At 47.2% G+C, this 18,114-nt stretch overlaps 1 protein-coding gene across 2 annotated transcripts; it reads left to right on the top strand.

The window, feature by feature from the left end:
• The first annotated feature begins 4,926 nt into the window (after positions 1-4,926).
• LOC149337007 (uncharacterized) lies at positions 4,927-17,345 on the top strand. Of its 2 annotated transcripts, none has more exons than XM_089553231.1 (4): positions 4,927-5,445; positions 7,452-7,524; positions 10,595-10,792; positions 13,800-17,345. In XM_089553231.1, exons 1-4 carry the CDS (start codon positions 5,053-5,055, stop codon positions 14,171-14,173), a joined length of 1,038 nt encoding a protein of 345 aa, XP_089409357.1. In that variant the 5' UTR covers positions 4,927-5,052; the 3' UTR covers positions 14,174-17,345. The 2 variants fall into 2 exon arrangements, with proteins under 2 accessions (XP_089409357.1, XP_089409356.1); XM_089553230.1 differs by having other exon boundaries at positions 5,315-6,569.
• Positions 17,346-18,114: the final 769 nt, after the last annotated feature.

Below are 18,114 nucleotides of genomic sequence, written 5' to 3'. Positions count from 1 at the left end.
ACAAAGTATTAAGGCAAGGTTGTCCTCTATCACCGCTGCTGTTCATGCTTTATGTGACAAATATGGAAAGAAGGCTACAAGAAAGTAATCTAGGTTATAATCTGTCGTACAGATTAGGCGGAAATGTCGTTAAGCAACGGCTCCCGTGTTTAATGTATGCGGACGATATTGCACTGTCAGCAGATAGCCAGGAAGATTTGCAAGCTCTGCTTAATTGTTGTGGAGACGAAGGAGACGCTCTAGGTTTCAGTTTTATCGCAACTAAGTCAGGTGTGATGATTTTCAACGATAGAATTGATCAGGTGCTTACAATACAAGGCCATGAAATACCCAGAGTGGCCAAATACAAATCTCTCGGGATATGGCTAAATGAAGGGCAGATATACACGGGAAAGCACGAACAGTCTCTTAGGGCAAAAGGGCGAAGAGATGCCGGGATAATGAAACATAGGGCATTATGGGGGTACAACAAATAGAAGTACTGAGATGTATTTGGAAAGGAATAATGGTGCCGGGGCTTACTTCCCAGACAACACAAGTACATCCTCAGGACGTCCTGAGGATTAATTTTTGAGGACATTGTGTTGTCCTGAGGACGTCCTCTTCTAATCCTCAAAAGGTCCTCATTTAGTCCTGTTGTTTGGCCTCAGTATGTCCTCAGGACGTCCTCAGATTTCCTCTGCAGGACTTTCTCAGTCTGTTTTCAGGACATCAGACGATGATGTAGCCCAGGGAATGTGGGTCACTGTTTTCTTAATTATTGTAGGCAGTGTGCACAGGGGTTGTGAAACCGCTTTCTTCGTGCTTCTTTTGTCTTGTATTTTAGCAGAGATATTTTGCAAAAGTTTCGCATACTTAACAAGTAACTGGTTCGTTCACCATATTTGTTGGCAGTTACAGGTTATTCTACATTCAATATTTTCCTACAGCAATGACTATATAACTCTCACAGGAGTTGAACTCTGTCGCCTCAGTGGAATAGCCAATCCAACAAATTGCCCAAAAATTTGCACACTCCAACCCCATCAGAAGCATACAGTATACATGTGACCAGGTCTGCAAACCAAAATAACTTAAAATATCTCCTGAAGGCGCACAATATTTTCAGTCAGAATGGTTTCCTACATTACATCTCTATTTTACACAAGTATCTTTTAATAAACCTGAAGTTTTTAGGAAATGAAAGCCAAGTGCGAGAGATAAAGCTGGTTTCATCTCAGTTCAATGCCAGAATATTGTCCTGAGATAGGACGTTTGTGGGACATTTGAGAAATTTTCGTCCTTGAGTGGTTCCACGAAGCACAAACTGAGGACATCCTCATGAGGACATTTTGCCGTGATGCACTCAAAAAGTACTCAGAATGTCCTGTTCGGGATGAGGACGTTTTAACCATTTGAGGACGTCCTCAGGACGTTTGGTGTTGTCTGGGTTTCAGGAATGCGGTTCTGTGCTTGCGGGCAGAAGTCCAGTCGAGATTAGAAGTAAATCAGAGAGCTGTTGGAAGATTAGCACTAGGTGCCTACGGCAAAGCCACAAACGAGGCAGTACAAGGGGATATGGGCTGAGCATCGTTCGAAGCACGGGAAGCTCAGAGTAAAATACTATACGAAAAACGCCTGAGGAAATTGGACGATAACAGGTGGGCAGCTAAGGTATTTAAATAGAGCGGTTACTCACAGTGGCGGAAAGGAACTAGGAAACTAACCAGTAAGTATGCCGGACGCGAGGACGGAGAAAAAAGAGCATTAAACGACGAGTTAAAAACGCGGAAGTTAAAAATTGGATTAATTCAATGGAAAAGAAACATAGTGTAGAACTATATCGATACTGGAAAAGGCAGATCAGGAAGGAATTGCTCTATGATAACTCAAGAGGCAGTGCCCTACTCTTTGAAGCTAGGTCAGGGTGTCTTAGAATGCGCAGCTACAAAAAAAAAAAAAAGTAACGATGGTGATGACACATGTGATGTGTGTGGTAGATAGGTAGAAACAATTGAAACCCTCGTACTGAAATGTGATGGTATCCATCCGGATGTCGATGCATACACAGTCCCTCTTCCTGAGACCGTAGTGTTTAGAGATAACAATTGTCATGTAAATAAATCTGCGGCTGAACTTAGCCGAAAGCGATTGGAAGATTGGTGGCTGAAAAGCAGATAGGTGACATAAGGTTAGAAGTGTAGGAAACCGTAGTGGGAGAAAATGGTGAACTTTAATGACAATTTGCAGCCCAGTCAAACCGTGGCCTCCGCGATCGAAGTGCGCTTTTGCTGGAGCAGATTGCGGCGGCCACGGATAAACAAAAATAAAGGGAAAAAATCCGAGCACGGTGGCAATTGCCACCACCCTGTTTCAAAGGGGCGCACCTATCTTCCATCCACCTATCCATCCATGCGGCGGATGAGGACAAGGGACAAGGAGGTGGAGGTAGACACCCTAGTGGAGGTACTGATGATGGACAGATGCTCAGAGCTGCCGTTGGTGGCTATTTTGCGCCAAATCGGCTACTTTTCAACTCTTTCTGGCAATGAAAATCAATGAAAATTTCAGGTTGGCTCCCTGGCTACTTTCTGGCTACTTTGAACTTTTATTTTAGCGCATTTAATAGCCATTATTTTTTTAATTTGCAGCATCCTCGCTGGCACAGCCGGTACGCACGGTTAGGGTAGGTAGGCAGCTTACATGTGCGCGCGGCGCACATGATAGCACATGTAAGAAGGTGACATTTCTAGAGAAAAGATCTCACTGTACTCCGTTTCATACATAGGCAACGCTGCGGAGGTTGCCGAATAGTGCGTCCTGGAAACCATATTACTCCGCCACGTATCATTCGTTCTGCTCGAAATTCCGGTCATTGTTTCGACGAAAATCAGGAGCGGCTTAAAACGATGTGGTAGCATTGAAAATCACGGTCGAGGCTGTCAGGTGCTCAGTGTTCGGGCTCTCTGGCCATAATTTTCATGGAGTGTGAACTACTTTTTGGGCGCGGATTGAGTAGGAGCGATTCGCCCTACCAACCGCGTATCATACCGCCGCGTGTACTTTTTGCCATAGAGTTTCTTACTATTACCTAGAGGGAAAGCTGGCAAGCCGTCTATGGGAGTTTGCATGGAGACCCCACGTGACCACCTCAGCCACCATGGGCGCTCAAAGCATCATGGGGCGGTGAGCTACCTGTTGCGGAACGGCAACTTTTGGCCAAAAAATAATAGAAAAATTAAGCTGTTTGATAACTACAAACGTCCTAACATTCAATATCTTGTCTAATGATTGCAACAAACGAGCAGAAAAGTATTTGAGTGCAAAGTTTGCCTAAAATAAGAGATGACTAGCTTTCCTATTGGCCAAGTGATGAACACTAAAAAAACTAATATTTCGTAGCTAACAGGCGCACTTTTAAAAGTAAATATGTTTTCAAAAAAAAATGTTGTTGTTTAGATACTTTAAGAGGTTTTTTAATGGCATTTCGGAAGAGTAAAACCTTTTATTGGCGTCGTGTGTCGTCGAGCTTTCACTACTATGGCTTTTGCACACTGCGCTCGCGCGAAAGTCGTCTGCGCACACACAAACAGCGTTTTCGGAATGAAACATCTCAGTAAAGCCACTCCGTGTTCCCAAAAAAATACAACTGTTCCGCAACAAGTAGCTCACCGCCCCATGATGCTTTGGGCGTCCATGGCGGCTGAAGTGCAGCGCCGCCAGCTTTCCCTCTAGGTAATAGTAAGAAACTCTATGCTTTTTGCTTCTCAAAATCTCGACGAGTCGCAGGACGAAAGTGTGCCAAGAGGTAAATGAAGTCCAGGAGGTTCCAGTCACAGCCCTTAAGATTTGGCGAACTACTTTTTGCGCGCGCACTTAGCCTGCGCGAACAGGCGCGCTAGCTTTGGCAGCATTATCTGCTATGTATGAAACGCAGGGTAGGCCAAGGAGGCATGATAGAGCGCTGCTTCCAGTTCCTGAGGCAAATGGCGATACAACTCCTGCAGCAGCTTCCAAATGCCTTGCACTTCGGAGGCTGCATGCCATCAGTCCTGATGACAAAGAAAGCGCGAAGAGTCGTAAAGACATACTGAAGCTGCCACTGCATTTTTTTAGATGTTCCTCCACCGAGCTGGAGTCAGAAATGCGGCAACTGCAAACAATAACCGTGAACTTGATCGTACATCACGTCTGAAATTATGGCACAGAGTGGCCGGATCGTACAAAGACACTTGCAGCGAATGTCTTTGTCCAAACCTAGCACAATAAGGCGCACAATTTTCTCGCTTTCAGTTTGCAACTCTGATGCTGAGCGCGAGTTTTCCTGTGTTAACTTGGTAAACAAAAAGAGAAGTTGCGCAACAAAATGAAGCCAGACTTCCTAACTGTGATTACATGAATCAAGTCCCATCTACGGCTTTAAGGCTAAAACAGCTTCAATGTCCTACTGGGATGTTGGCTTGAACGTGACAAAATTACTCCCGCAAGATAGCCCTGTCTACCCGCACTGAGCACTTAATAATTCATCTATTTGCAATGCACTTGTGCCTCGAAGACCAAGAAAAACGGCTAAAATTTTGGGGTTTTTATTTTGGTCCTTGAGTCGATTTAAAGTGATAAAAGTTATTGTTCTTTGATAACAGTCATTATCATATGACTTCTCTTTGACTACAAATTTGGCGCTAAGATTGAATGTTATGGCTACTTTTGGCTACTTTAAGCTCAACTTCTGGCTCCTTTCTCGATGCCCCCAACGGCAATCTATGTTTGGTGCAATGAAAACAAGCAAGCATCGACTGACGTAGTTGCGTTGAGAAATTTCTATGAAGACTACAAAGAGTATAGGGCCTCCTACAAAATAGGCTAAGACACTTACGGAGATTCTTTTTGTCTTTGTAAAGACCTCTCGACACAAAGAGAAATCCAAAGCCAGCCGAATCCACTTTGATGCCGGAGTTCAGCCGGAGTTGCTGCTTGGGTACTGTCTTTCCTCCAAGGAATCGGAGCTCTTTCGGAATCTCAGCCAGTCCTTCCTGAACATGGGTGAAGGAGAGCTTTGAAAAGAATTCCTCCATGAGAATCAGCGACGCAGCCTGTGGGAACCCGTCCTCTATCGCTGCTGCCAAACGAGCTGCCCGAGCAGAGGCTCAGCGCCGTCGACGCCAGGATCCGGAGGTGCGCGCCGCTGAAGCGGCAGCTAAGCGGCGCCGCCGCCTAGACGACTCTGCCGTTCGCGCCGTCGAAGCACAAGCCCGTCGCCGCCGACGAGAGGACCCGGTCGTTCGGGCCGCCGAAGCCGAAGTTCATCGCCGTCGCCGAGAAGACCCACGAGTTCGCGGTGCCGAAGCACAAGCTAGGCGCCGCCGCCGAGAGGACCCGGCCGTTCGCGCCGCCGAAGCCGCAGATCATCGTCGCCGCCGAGAAGACCCTGCCGTTCGCGAGGCCGAGGCCCGAGCCAAACGCAAGGTAATTCTCGCGAATTAAAGACTGCTTTGTAACTGTACGTAGTGCATACATGCGCGCATCTCTCCACTTCTTTACCTCGAAATCAGAACACCTACAGACTTGCGCTCAAATTTCGCGTTAGGGAGCATCGTAAACATCCTTATTTTATTGCGAGAGCAATACTGCGCTAGGTTTTGAGCCTTCAGCGTCGTCCCGGCGGATCCACGTTTGGCCTTTAGCTTGACCTCTGTTGTGACGTGACGCCAGACGGAGAAAAAACTTGGGCCCAACTCAGCTCGTCGCTGCTGTCCCCAGCTGTCCCAGCGAATCCGCGCCGCGCAGCAGCTGCGCGCCGCTGCCGCGAGGAGGCGCTCGCTGTGATGACGTTGCGCCAGACGAAGAGAAAACTGGGACCTCAGCTCGGCTTGTCACAGTCGTCCCAGCGGATCCACGCCGCTTCTCTCGTGCTCTCTGTCTCTTGTGCTTTAAGGGAAGAGCACGTACTGCATTTGTGTTTCGACCAGGCCATGTCGACCGACACGTACAAGGCAAAGCTGCAACGATTTGCCGCAGCTAGGAAACAACGACGTGCTCAAGAGACGGATGCAGAACGGGAAGAACGTTTAGCTAAACGACGTGCATACGATGCAGCCAGACGAATGCGGTCAACATCTCAAGACTCGGGAGCATCTATGAGTCCGGCAACAACTTTGATGGATTCTCTCAATGCTGAAGACTCCGTTTTGATACTCTCGATGAACTGCTTAGAACGATACAATGTGACCAGGAGAAAGCGCCGCGCTGAAGAAACGGTCGAACAGAGAGAGGAACGCCTTGCCAGGGAAAGAGTGCGAGACGCTGCTAGGAAAGCAAAGCATAACGAGTCGAGGAGAAAGCGCCATGCAGAAGAAGCACCTGAACAGAAAGCAGAGCGTTTGAAGAAAAGACGGGAGAAATCTCTCACCAAAGCTGGCCTGACACAGCCGGAGGGGGACATTGAGCTTCTGCGGCGTGAAGAACATTTGAGAAGAGTCAACGAGTTTGAGCCGGCAACACGTGAATTTCACAGACGTTTCACGAACAATCCGTTCAAAAGTGTGCGTTCTGTGTGTGAACGATTGTGGCATAAGGACCGACTTACTTCGGTAAGCGAACTCATGTTCCCTACTTTGAGAAAGGCGTATCCGGAATGGGATGAACAGACCTTAGCAAGTGCAGTTGTGTGTAACACGTGTAAAGCCAGTCTTAGAGAAGAAAAGATTCCACTGTACAGTGTGTCTAATGGCTACAAATATTTCCCCATGCCAGATGGGCTGCCTCGTTTGAACCCATTGGCAGAGCGGCTACTGTCTCCGCGCATACCGTTTGTGCAGATCCGCAGACTTAGGAATTGCAAAAATGGTCAATATGGCATCAAAGGGCCAATTGTCAATGTACCTGTAAACACAGATGAAATGTTGAAGCAGCTGTGAATCAATTGTATAGCATAATGATAATGCCATGTAAAACAAATGGGCAAAACTTTGATAAACATAAGCTTTACTAAGAGCACCACCAAGACCCACCACCAGCCAAACCAGGCGCAGCCAGGGCTATTGCTTTCGCTACTTACCAGGCCTAACCAAGCTAAGCCTCTGCCAATTTTTTTCGCCACACACATCTATCAAATGAAAATGCCTTTTCTGTAGGTGAGGTAACTATTAATGATCATTTTTTCACAAAACTTTAGCTTATAATGCATAGTGAGATAAACTTTTGCAATATTCGGATTTTGCTGTGTAGTGCTGCATGAGCCTTGTAACCAGTCCCGTTTCAATCCCTCGAGTACAACAAGTGAGTGATGGAGTGTAGTTTACTGAAGTACGCGCAAACAAGTAAATTAAGAAAGCAAGTAAAAGTAACTAAGCAAGCAAATAAGTCAAAATATAAAGCAGTTACTGAATTGTTTTTATGCTTCCTAGTGCGGTGTTTCTACTATAGTAGTTTTTACATCATAGTTACCTTTTTTTTTATACTTTTCTGCTCAGGTGGCCGGGACTCCTACCAGGAGCTCTGGCAGCTCTGTGCACCACTCCTCAGGACCAATGGGTATGAATGCAGGTCAGTAATTTGTGCATCCCTAATTGGTGTCTGTGTACGCGGTTCTCTTACTAAGTATGTTTGATAAGCAGTGTGCGGATATAAAAATGAAGCTAAACGTGCCAGGAATTCTTCCCTCAGGTCTTATGACGAGCTTTCGTGCTGAAGATTGTTTTTTGTTTATAGAAATATGCCGATGTTGATGTGGGGTGTGGAAAAGGACTAATATTGGGTTATACTGGTTGGTCTAAGGTGCTTAGCTGAATCCCTGAAAAAATCCCTTCTCAGAGTGAAGCACATTGTGTCTGCATTATTAGAGTGGAAGTCTCTTGGCATGCTTCATTTCATGTAAACGGAATGTAATAACAAGCTTTGTGCAGGACACTTCGCTCATGTTTGGTCCACATTCCTACAATGTGGAGCATTTAAGCTAAGGCAGGCAGAAGCATGAAATGTTGGTCACATACATGTGAATTCTGAAAGCACGAGCAAACTTGGATTACAAGATGGGAAAAGTACAGGTGACTACAATCAGTGGGCACTGAAAAAAAGTGGCAACACACCCCAAACTAGGGAGCTCTGCCTAGCTGCTTTTCAGCACTGCTGAGCTGCGCTTTGAAAGGGCTCCGAAACACCTTTGGAGGAGAGCACATGAACTCTCTCAATCGCTGCACTGTGTTTTGCATTGCATTGCAGTCACTGCAAAATGCTGGCAGGGTTTCAAATGGAAACACTGCGTGCATCACACGCGATGGCGGCACTCACAGTGATTGCTTCATCTTATAAAGCACAAATTTATAGCTGACGCCAACACCAACATGTTGTCAACTTTGTGCACGGTGCAACAGCTTCGGCTATAAATTTGTGCTTTCCTCAAAGATTAAGATCAACTGGTAGTTAGTGCCCCTGTTTCCGCCGTACTTCCTCCCATCCCTTTCCATGCTACTAGACTAAAAAATATAGGAGCATATGAACCAGCTTGTACAAACCAGGATTTTAGTTGTTCTTCCTGTTGTCCTGTCGTTGCAAATACTTAGACACCGAAAATGCATGCATTATGGCACACTTATGACTGCGTGAGACTCCTGTTTCTTGTTTTTTTTTTTTTTGGCTTTGGCGCTTGTTCTTGCAAAGATTGTGTCACATCAATTTCAATTTCCATAAGGGCTTCATACTTGGACTGTGTGCGCATCTTCGGTGAATGAACACTTCTGTGCGCACAAAGAGTCCTGACGTTAAAATGCTGACTCGGGCTTGTTGTAGCATGACTGAAGATGCGAAACAGCATGGAGACAGGATGACAGAAAGAATTGATACACACAGGAACTGCATGATATTCACAGGACATGTACATCACTTTTTTCCGGTCATCCTGTCGCCAAACTGTTTCGCTCTTTCTCGTAGTGCTAGCTAGCATCCCGAGGTGTCGACATGCGAACAGCTGACTCGCACAGAAATGCAGTGAACACTGCAGCAAACACCGCCAGTGTCTACATGGACTCAGTGGTAGTGCTATCTCGAAATGTGCCGCATCATCCCCGTCAGCAAAATCAAGGCAGGTGCAGTGTTCAGAAGGCCACCCAGTTGGAATTGCGTATTGTTGAGAACAAAAGTAAGAAACCCCACCTCCCACACTTTAAGTTCCGATTCCTGCCACGGCTGGAGGGGGCGCCACCTGACAGAGCACGTCTGGTGTCTAGATGGGCCCACTGCTCCAGTCTCGACACCAGAACTGTTGTGTCATGTGGCGCCCCCACGCAGAGTGGCACGGGTGGGAACTTGGACAGGGGAATTTCTTACTGTTGCCTACAAGGGTATCTGTGTAATGCGTGTTGCGTTTCCCTCCCTGTCCGGCTACCTCCATAGTGTGGCACTTGGGTGCCGGTCAACCACAGTTTACGAGCTGTGTTCACTTTTGTTCACAGCTTTAAAAGGACATGCTGTAGAAGGCAGATGTACGCCTAAGATGTGTGGTGTCCCGTGTAAAAAAAAAAATCACATTGTGTCTGACACCACAGCAGCATGGTCAAGAACGTGAACTGCCTTACAAAGATTGCATGAAGCTAGTGGAGCGTAAGCTAAGGAGAAAATGGCAGATCAAGTGGTGCGATGGAGTCAACAAGAAACCGCTCATGCTAAAGCCAATCCTGGGCGAATCAGTACACACCAAAAACATTTTGTTAAGTTATGTGAGCTCAATGCTGTGTGCACGTGGATGTCGAGTCTAATGCGACTTGGACACTGAGAGGTCCGAGTACATGCACATACACTCACACACTCACTTTCTGCGCGTCTTAAATAGAGAAGCAAGACAAATTTACTTATGAATCATGAGGACACGTGGTGATGGTAATGCACATATTATCGGCAACTTGAGAAATCAAGAAGCATTTCACTGTACTTAACAACGAACACTTTTCATTATCCCAGCTTGCCCTTGGGAGAAAATGCAGTTATTGATTTTTCATGCATCTTTGGGTTCTTATACAAAGGGCAAGTTTTAAACAAGCTGCAACTTTGAAAGCTTTTCACTCCTTTGATGCAAAAAATGGCCATCTTAAACCCCATTAAAGGGGTATTAAACGAGCGAGTGGAGTTCCAGACACATAGTTGATTCGATGGATGATCTGAATGATGATGGGTGGGAATGAAGTATGACGGCGTTGGGCAAGTCATTCCAGTCCTTTGCAGTGCGGACAAAAAAATGACTGATCATGAGCACATGTCAGTGGACAGATGAGCACATGTCTGGGCAGGGGGAGGGTAAATGTCCTTGTGGTGGTTCGTGCAGCTGGAGATACTTTGGGCAGGGCTGATAATGGACTCGATCATGGAATGATAGTAAAACTTATGAGAAAGGCATAGTCTTGCGATAGTACAGCGGTCTGCTAAGTTTGTAAGATGAGCATTGCGTTTTAGTTCAGTGACACACATGACAGGAGTAAGCAGAGTGGATGAATCTTGCTGCGCGGTTTTGTGTTGCTTCTAGCAAGTTAGAAAGGTTGCTTTGATAGGGGTCCCAAACAGCGCATGTGTATTCAAGTTCGGGACCAGATGTGGGCTTGTGCATTTGCCTCCCTTATCCCTTCAGGCGATGAAGATGGCGAGGAGGCAGCCAGCACGGTGCATCATGCAGACGCTGAGTGCCAAGTGGGAGAGCTACCCATGCTGTTCAGCAGGTCTACTCAGTGCTGCGCACGACTGGACGTCAAGTCTGTGCAGTGCGACTTGGATGCCAACTGGCTCCTGGACATAACATCTTCAGCAGGGACACAGAAGAAGAGAAAAGGTGCCCGCCTGTCTCTCCCTCTCTCTCTTTTTTCTTATTGGGATTCTATTGAATAGGTGCAAAATTGGAAGTCAGTGCAGTGAAAAAGTGGTACAGGTGATCATCATGGGGAATGTTCGCTGTGTTTTTTTTTTGAAGTCGGCTTGTGAAGATGCAACTTTTGTTTCACACTTTAATGGGGAAAACAGTGGCACTTGTACTATGCCATCTTCACTGTTGCCAGACTGCTTACTGTACTGTACGACTGTGGCTTCTCCCGTATCCCATCCATGAATCAATCCTGTCCTGTGCCAGCTGTAGTTCCCCTGTGGACGCAAATTTCCCCATTTCTTCTCATCATGTAACTGCCTGCCATCTCTGCTACTCTCTCCTTGCCTCGGAATCCACTCCGTTCCCCTCAGCCACCATTGGTTATCCGCTCTTCGCACTATGTGCCTTTCCCATGGCCACTTCCTCTTCTTGATCTCAGCTAGCTAGGGTATCATTAACTGGTGTTCGTATCTCAATCCACTATCCTCTCCTCCCGTTCCTTAATCTAAACCCCATCCTTTTTCTCTCCGTAAATCACAGTGCAACCCTCAGTCTAATCTCAAGCCTGTTCTATGCATGGGATCCCAGTTTGCCACACGCCTTGCATTCCTGCTCACCATCACCTGATGGAAAAACTGTGTTGTTTCTAGGGTTTTAAAAAGCTCCAGGTTTTCAAGAAAGTCCCAGAACTGTAGATTGTGTGCACTCTGTGCTTGCAGCAGGGTTTTGCTAAGCCTACTGAGCTGGATGCTGATTAACGCCTAAGATCTCTAACGTACCAACCATGGTCAGGTATTGACTCTCTCTAAACCAGAGGAACCCCAGCGGCTTTCGGAACGTGTTGAGGCACCCCAAGCGTCTTGGCTGTTGTCCCTTCCTACCTGTTATGATACAAAAAGAGCAGGCAAAGAGTCCTTAAGAAAATGCCAAGATTCAATTAATGACTGCTTGTATAGTGCAGCAATGTGCTATAAGCAATTGCAGTGTAGTCAGTCCCAAGATAAGTGGGTAAAGGAAGGATGCGAGTGGAGGGACGCATGAGGGAACCCATGATTTTTATGGAGCCAAACTGGAGAACCACTGGCCGAAATCAGCCGAGTAGCTTCCAGCTAGTTGAGCTCCGTCCCTGCTGTAGCACGCAAGGCATCCAGCGTTCAGAAAAGAACCAGCAGTGACTGTGGATGGTGGACAGTGCATAGTGTGAGTTGGATGCAAGACATCTCTGATTGGTGCTACCGTGAAATGGCCGGTCACGTGGAGCTTGTGAGGTACGGAATGGCATTGCAGCTTCCTTGTAGTCATTTGGCACTTCATCCTCACCGTGAGCACACAAATGAAGAAGGTGAAGGAAGGGAGACAAAGAAGGAGGCATCCGTGAAGTGGATTGGCAGGCAACATGTACTCTCATTTTATTTATTTATTTATTTCGTGTACCCTCAGGGCCAGAGGCATTATAGAGGGGAGTGGTTACAAAAATTTCAGAAAAAAAAATGTACAGTGCAGCAAACTAATTAGTAATACAAAAATGATTGCTCCTAGTTATACATTCTTAGCTGTTGGGTTCTTGGTGTGCTGGTTAATAGTATATAATACACAAAATACAGCGCAGCAATACAGTGAAAAACAAACAAACAAAACGCTCGTACAAAAAACAACAAGAATATAGAATTAAAAAAAAAAAAAAGATGATGCTCCTACTTATACAAAGTTTTCTAATGCTGTTTTGAAGCGTTGGTTGTCAGTAATGGTAGCGGTAGTAATGGTCAGCAATGGTCAGTAATGGTAGCGGTGTCAGTAATGTAAAGCCCATCCATTTGTTACTCTTCAGTGCTTTGATCTGGCAAGTTGGCAATTAAAGTAAAGGGCTTTTGACAATGTTCGGCTGACTGCTCTCCTCAATGACACAAGCATGAGGAATGCTAAGCTAGGAGACTAGGGAATGCGCAAACCTGTTTTAAATGTGGAGACGAAGTGATGCGTCGCCATTTTCAACCAGACTTGCCTCTCGCCACATTTGTCTACAGATGTCGCTTGAGTTTAGACGAGCCAATGACAGACCGCTCACGTCTGACGTCTCGTGGGCCACATGCTGAATGGCAGGATTCGTGCCGACGGAATGACATTGGGTATCACAGCAAGCTGTGGAAATGGGAATTATTTAAAGATGTAATTTACCGGCTCACTTTTGAGGTCTTGTGTGCAGCATCAATGCTCATCACTGCTCAGTGGCATTCACACAGTGCATGCATAGAAAACAGTTTCATGGGCTCTTTAACTGTGCATACAGATGGCTAGAAAGGACATATCACAAGGTTCTCAAACCGGGCTTCTTTGATTGATATTTAGGTTTGGTTTGGTTTATGGGGTTTAACGTCCCAAAGCAACTCAGGCTATGAGGGACGCCGTAGTGAAGGGCTCCGGAAATTTCGACCACCTGGGGTTCTTTAACATGCACTGACATCGCACAGTACACGGACCTCTAGAATTTCTCCTCCAAAGAAATTCAACCGCCGCGGCCGGGATCGAACCCGCGTCTTTCGGGTCAGCAGCTGAGCACCATAACCACTGAGCCACCGCGGCGGCCCTTGATTGATATTTAGGTTCCCTGAGGACATAAAGCCATGCACGCCTAGATCCCCACTTTTACTTTACCCACTCTTATGGTACTAGTCATGTTGTAATTGCTTATAGCGGACTGTTTCAGTGCAGAGTCAGTCAGTATGCATTGAGTTTGGGCATTTTTTTTTAGGGCCTGCCCTTCTGCATGCTCTTTCTAACGTTCTATGTTAGCCAAGAAGGGATGGAAGCCAAGACGGCCCTTTTCACATTTGCAAAGCCACGTTGGATTTCCCGGGGGTAGAACCCCTGGAATAGATTGACAGTTTCCGCTTGGGTCTAATGTCGCAGCTGAGTGATGGAGTTTAGAATGGCAACACTGCCCCGCCGCCACTGTTTCATTGGCTCACTCTGGCCGCAGGCGTGGTGCGGGAACAGGAAGGAGAGCGGCGCGAGCACCTGCCACTGGGTCTACGCTGCATCGTGTGTGGCCTGGAGCGGTCACACAACACTGTGCTGCATCCTCTACCCCAGAGTGAGCCCTATCGCCACAAGTGGATCGACTTTGTGCGGCGGTGTCCTGGCCGTGGTGACTTGCTCGACTGGACGCCGCCGGAGAATGAGCAGAGCTTTGTGTGCTCCCTGCACTTTGTGTCGCGCTCCTTCAGACGCCTCTTTCCAGAGAAGCAACTTAGGCACGGCACCGTTCCCACCTTGTACCCAAAGGCTGCTCTCGTCCCCCCTGTGGGGGCGGTGACTGGCCCGGAAGGCTGTGCAGGGACAAATCTTTTGTGATGTGCGGGTGAAGTCTGAATTGTCTGTTTCGGCGAGGTGCGAGACTAGGGCAGTGAGGGCCACTCATTTGGAGGACAGGGGTCACATCACGCCTTACACGTTGTTTGAAGATGGCAGTGCCTCTCAGCTGACTGCGACTCAAGAGTTACCGTGCCGTGGTGCGGTCAGTAGCTGTCTGTGCTACAGCCTTCCTCAGTGAGTGCCATGTTGGTGCAGTGATGCCATGGCACAGCTCATCTCATCATCATCATCATCATCATTTATTTTCCCTTAAGGACCCCTAGGTGGGGCCTTACATAAGGGGGAGCAAAAATACGAAATCACAAACAATAGGAACATTTGAAATATAACAGTAAAGAAGGCAAAACAATTGTTAAAAGAGCATTGAAAGAGCATCTCTGAAGAACTGGAACCTTGTGATGCATCTCCAAGGCTGCAGCATGTACGCAACTGTTCGGTATGGTATATGGTGTTCAACCTCCTAAAATGACATAGGCTATGAGGGACGCTGTAGTACCGTATTTACTCGCATAATGGCGCACTTTTTTTTTTCAGAAAATCGGGCTCAAAGTTTGGGGTGCGCCGATTACGCGGGGTAAAATTTCCGAAAATTTTCGACTCACATTCCCGCGCTTAAAAATTGGAACATATGTTAAGAACATGACTACCCTCACATTTGCCAATAAATTCAGCATAAAAGTAAAACTGGAAGCTACCTACTTACCTTTCATTGAACAGGCGAGAGACGTCGACTGCACTCACAAATTTTATTTACGGACATGTCATGCTGCCCCTCCCCTTCCCCTATTCGGAGTCTGAGAGCACAGATGCATCACTGCTGAGTGGGGACTTTTTCTTTGTCCGAATTCCATAACGTCATCTTCGCTCGCATCTAGTGCGTTTGAGATGCCTGTCTTCTCAAAGCTTTTCCTGATGGCTTCATCGGAGATCTCTCACCAGGCTTCGACGACCCATCCACACAACATTTCCACAGACGGCCTCTTAATTTTGCCACCTGGAGTCAGCTGATGCTGCCCTCCAGCCATCCAGTTAGTGTACAGCCATCGAACGTTGTCCTTACAAGGCTTATTTAAGGAGACGTCCAAAGGCTACAGTACCAACGGAAGGCCGCTCAGAATCACGGCAATATCCAATATCCATGCAATATCCATGCACAGCCTTCCACGAGGTGCCCACGAAAACTGTCCAAAACGAGCATGGCTGGGTACAAAAGACCACCCGGCCGCCGGCCCTAGACTGCCTTGATCCAGTCCAGCATCAATTCCTCATTCATCCAGCCTTTTTCCTGGACCCTGACGTGGATGTCGCGAGGGAAAGTTCCCTTTGGAAGCGTCGTACACTTAAAAATAACGTAAGGCGGCAGTTTGTGCCCATCCGCAGTCACTACTAACGTCACAGCGCATCTTAGCCTTTCCGCGCCAGACGTTCTGATAAGCACACTTCGTGCAGCTTTCTCTTCGACAGTTGTGTTTCTCGGCATGTCGAAGCAGAGGGGGGGTCTGGTCTGCATTTCCTATCTGCAATAAAATAAAGTTCTTTTCCTGCCGGAGCCGTATAACAAAACGGTGAAACTCCACTACCTTGTCGTCATATGCCGAGGGCAAGCGCTGGCACAACATTTGTCCGCCTTCTCAGGAAGAGTTCGTGACGTCGCATGAAGCGCGTTGTCCACCCAGAGCTTGCTTTGAAGTCCTTCGTTTCGATGCCCTGCGCTCGGGCAATTCTGCGTGCCTCAGTCTGCACGGTGTCGACGGACGCGGCATAACGGTCACGTCGGAGGTCCCGTATGTGCGGATCGAGTTGCTCCTCCACTTGTGGGTACCGCGGAAGGCCCGTCGTGACTTGGTGGTGGCTTGAAGCTTTTCTTGCTGATCTCGGCAGTAGCGAATGTTGGTTTCTCCAACACCGAAATGTCTGCCTGCAGCGCGATTCCCATGCTTCAGTGCATACTGCACAGCTTTCAGCTTGAATGCAGCAGTGTAGCTCGTGTACTTCCCCATCGTCAAAGACACGACGACATCAACCGCACGCCGCTTGCAAAATGGCGAACTGTGGCGCTGGTGGCACTGTTATGGTGGCTAGATAGCGCTGTGACATTTCTTGTTTTCCTGATGGCGATGGTGATAACGCGTAGGCCGCGGGGCTTACTGAGCAGCTAAGCAAAAACAAAAAGAAAACGAAAAAAACAAAACGAGATAAACAAAAACAGACTGTCAGTTCACAGCACCTAGCTAAAAGATTTATATCACAGCTGCTGCTTGTGTCGAGTTGCCTCCGACTTTGTACCTATACGTGGCCTCCGAGAGTCCCGCTGCTTTCCGAGCTGCCAAAGGTAGCGAGAAGCGTGCATTCTCCATGCGGCGGTTCAGGGGGTATCGGTAGTTGACGGAAGAGCTGTTCGCCCGTTAATGCTTTTTTTTTTTCGACGGCCGCGTGTTGTTGTTTTGTAGTTGGTTCATCGTCAAGAGTGTTCCGGGCCAAACTTTCGTCGTTCACTCGCAGCGGGGTTGGCGGGGTTAAAGAGGGCTGCTATTCTCCATGACGAGGGCCAAGACGCTCAGCTGTTTGCCTCTCAACGTTTCGTGAGGCAGTTGCGACTGCGGCGTGCGTAAATTTTCGTACGTGACTCCAAGCGCCGAGGTTTTTGCGGGCCGAAGCTGGGAAGGTTTCCGGCTGAAGATGAAGCTTTCCGAACAGATGTGTAATGTGAGCGTCCCTGAAAACTGTGTGCGGCTGTTCCATGCGATGTCATTGTACCTGCTATGGGTCTGCAGCAGTGAGGACTAGTAATCAGTTCGGTGAAGACTTTGTTAAAGTAAAATAAGCTTGGATTGTGAAAGTGCGTGCTCTTTTTTTGTTTTGTTTTTTCACCTGAAATGGGGTAGCGGGTAGGTGTCGGCTTGTGTGCAAGTAAAGATCACAGTGTCAAATTCAGGGTGCGCCTATTATGCGCGGAAACAAAGAAATCCGATTTTTCGCGACCAAACTGGAGATGCGCCTGTTATGCGAGTGTGCCGATTATACGAGTAAATACGGTAGGTGTCCGAAAATTCCTTCCGTATACCATACCTACTAACAGATTGTCACACCTCACTAAGTTTTCCTATGCCTTTGCAGTGACATGTAAATAAAGGAATATTCTTTGGTACAACCTCTGTGGTGACACAAATTGCTTTCCTTGTCAGCTTCAGCTAGGCATATCCCATTCTTGCTTGCACTTCACCAGCATGAGACTTCTTCCTCATAATTTAGGTTAAATTTTCCATTGCAGCCCAATCGTCATGTTAGACAAGGTGTACATTTGCTATATTTCAGTACCTATCACCACTAGGTGCATCTTCGGAGTGAAACTTCTCAGAAGTGGTAAGTACACGGTTGTTCAGAGCAGGTTCATGCTTGTTTGTGATACTCATTTCCATCTCACTATGCCGTTGCATTGCTCCATAAATGTGAAGTTAACGTTGCGTTGTAAATGACGTTGTAGATGTATGTACTGCAGCTAGCAGACCTGGGCCTCACCCTCACCTCATGAGGATTTCTCTGGGTGCGGCAAGGGTGAGGGAGGATTACCGGCCAATAATTTGCGAAGGCGAGGGTGCGGGAGGGAGGGCAGAAGTGGTGAGGGTGAGATGAAGATGCATGGGTTAAGGGCGAGGGTGTTTCACAAAGCTTGTGCGTATGATTGCCGAACAAGTGTCGATGCAGGGACGACTAAATCAGAAATTGTGGAGGGCACTTAGGGGTACTTGTGTGCTTTGAATGCGAAGGCATTGATTTTATTTTTATTTACTTTTATTTAATTTTTTTTCTCTTTCTAACCACACACCTACTCATAAGCATACAGTTGTAAGGCAACGCATATACTAGGTTCACCTTTGTTTGCTGGCGTATTCAGCATGGTATGGCCGATGGCTACAGCG

The sequence above is a fragment of the Amblyomma mixtum genome, chromosome 7 (genome assembly GCF_055824585.1).
Source record: "Amblyomma mixtum isolate Tamu chromosome 7, ASM5582458v1, whole genome shotgun sequence".
NCBI lineage: Eukaryota > Metazoa > Arthropoda > Arachnida > Ixodida > Ixodidae > Amblyomma > Amblyomma mixtum.
Note: the sequence above shows the minus strand (reverse complement) of the source record. Positions and strands in the feature narration are given on the sequence as shown.

Bases quoted from the DNA above. Each gene is read 5' to 3' on its own strand.
- LOC149337007 (XM_089553230.1), top strand. From the start codon at position 5,805: ATGACGTTGCGCCAGACGAAGAGAAAACTGGGACCTCAGCTCGGCTTG. The intron at 6,570-7,451 runs GTAAGCGAACTC...TTTTCTGCTCAG, and splicing joins ATAAGGACCGACTTACTTCG to GTGGCCGGGACTCCTACCAG. The intron at 7,525-10,594 runs GTCAGTAATTTG...TTATCCCTTCAG, and splicing joins ACCAATGGGTATGAATGCAG to GCGATGAAGATGGCGAGGAG.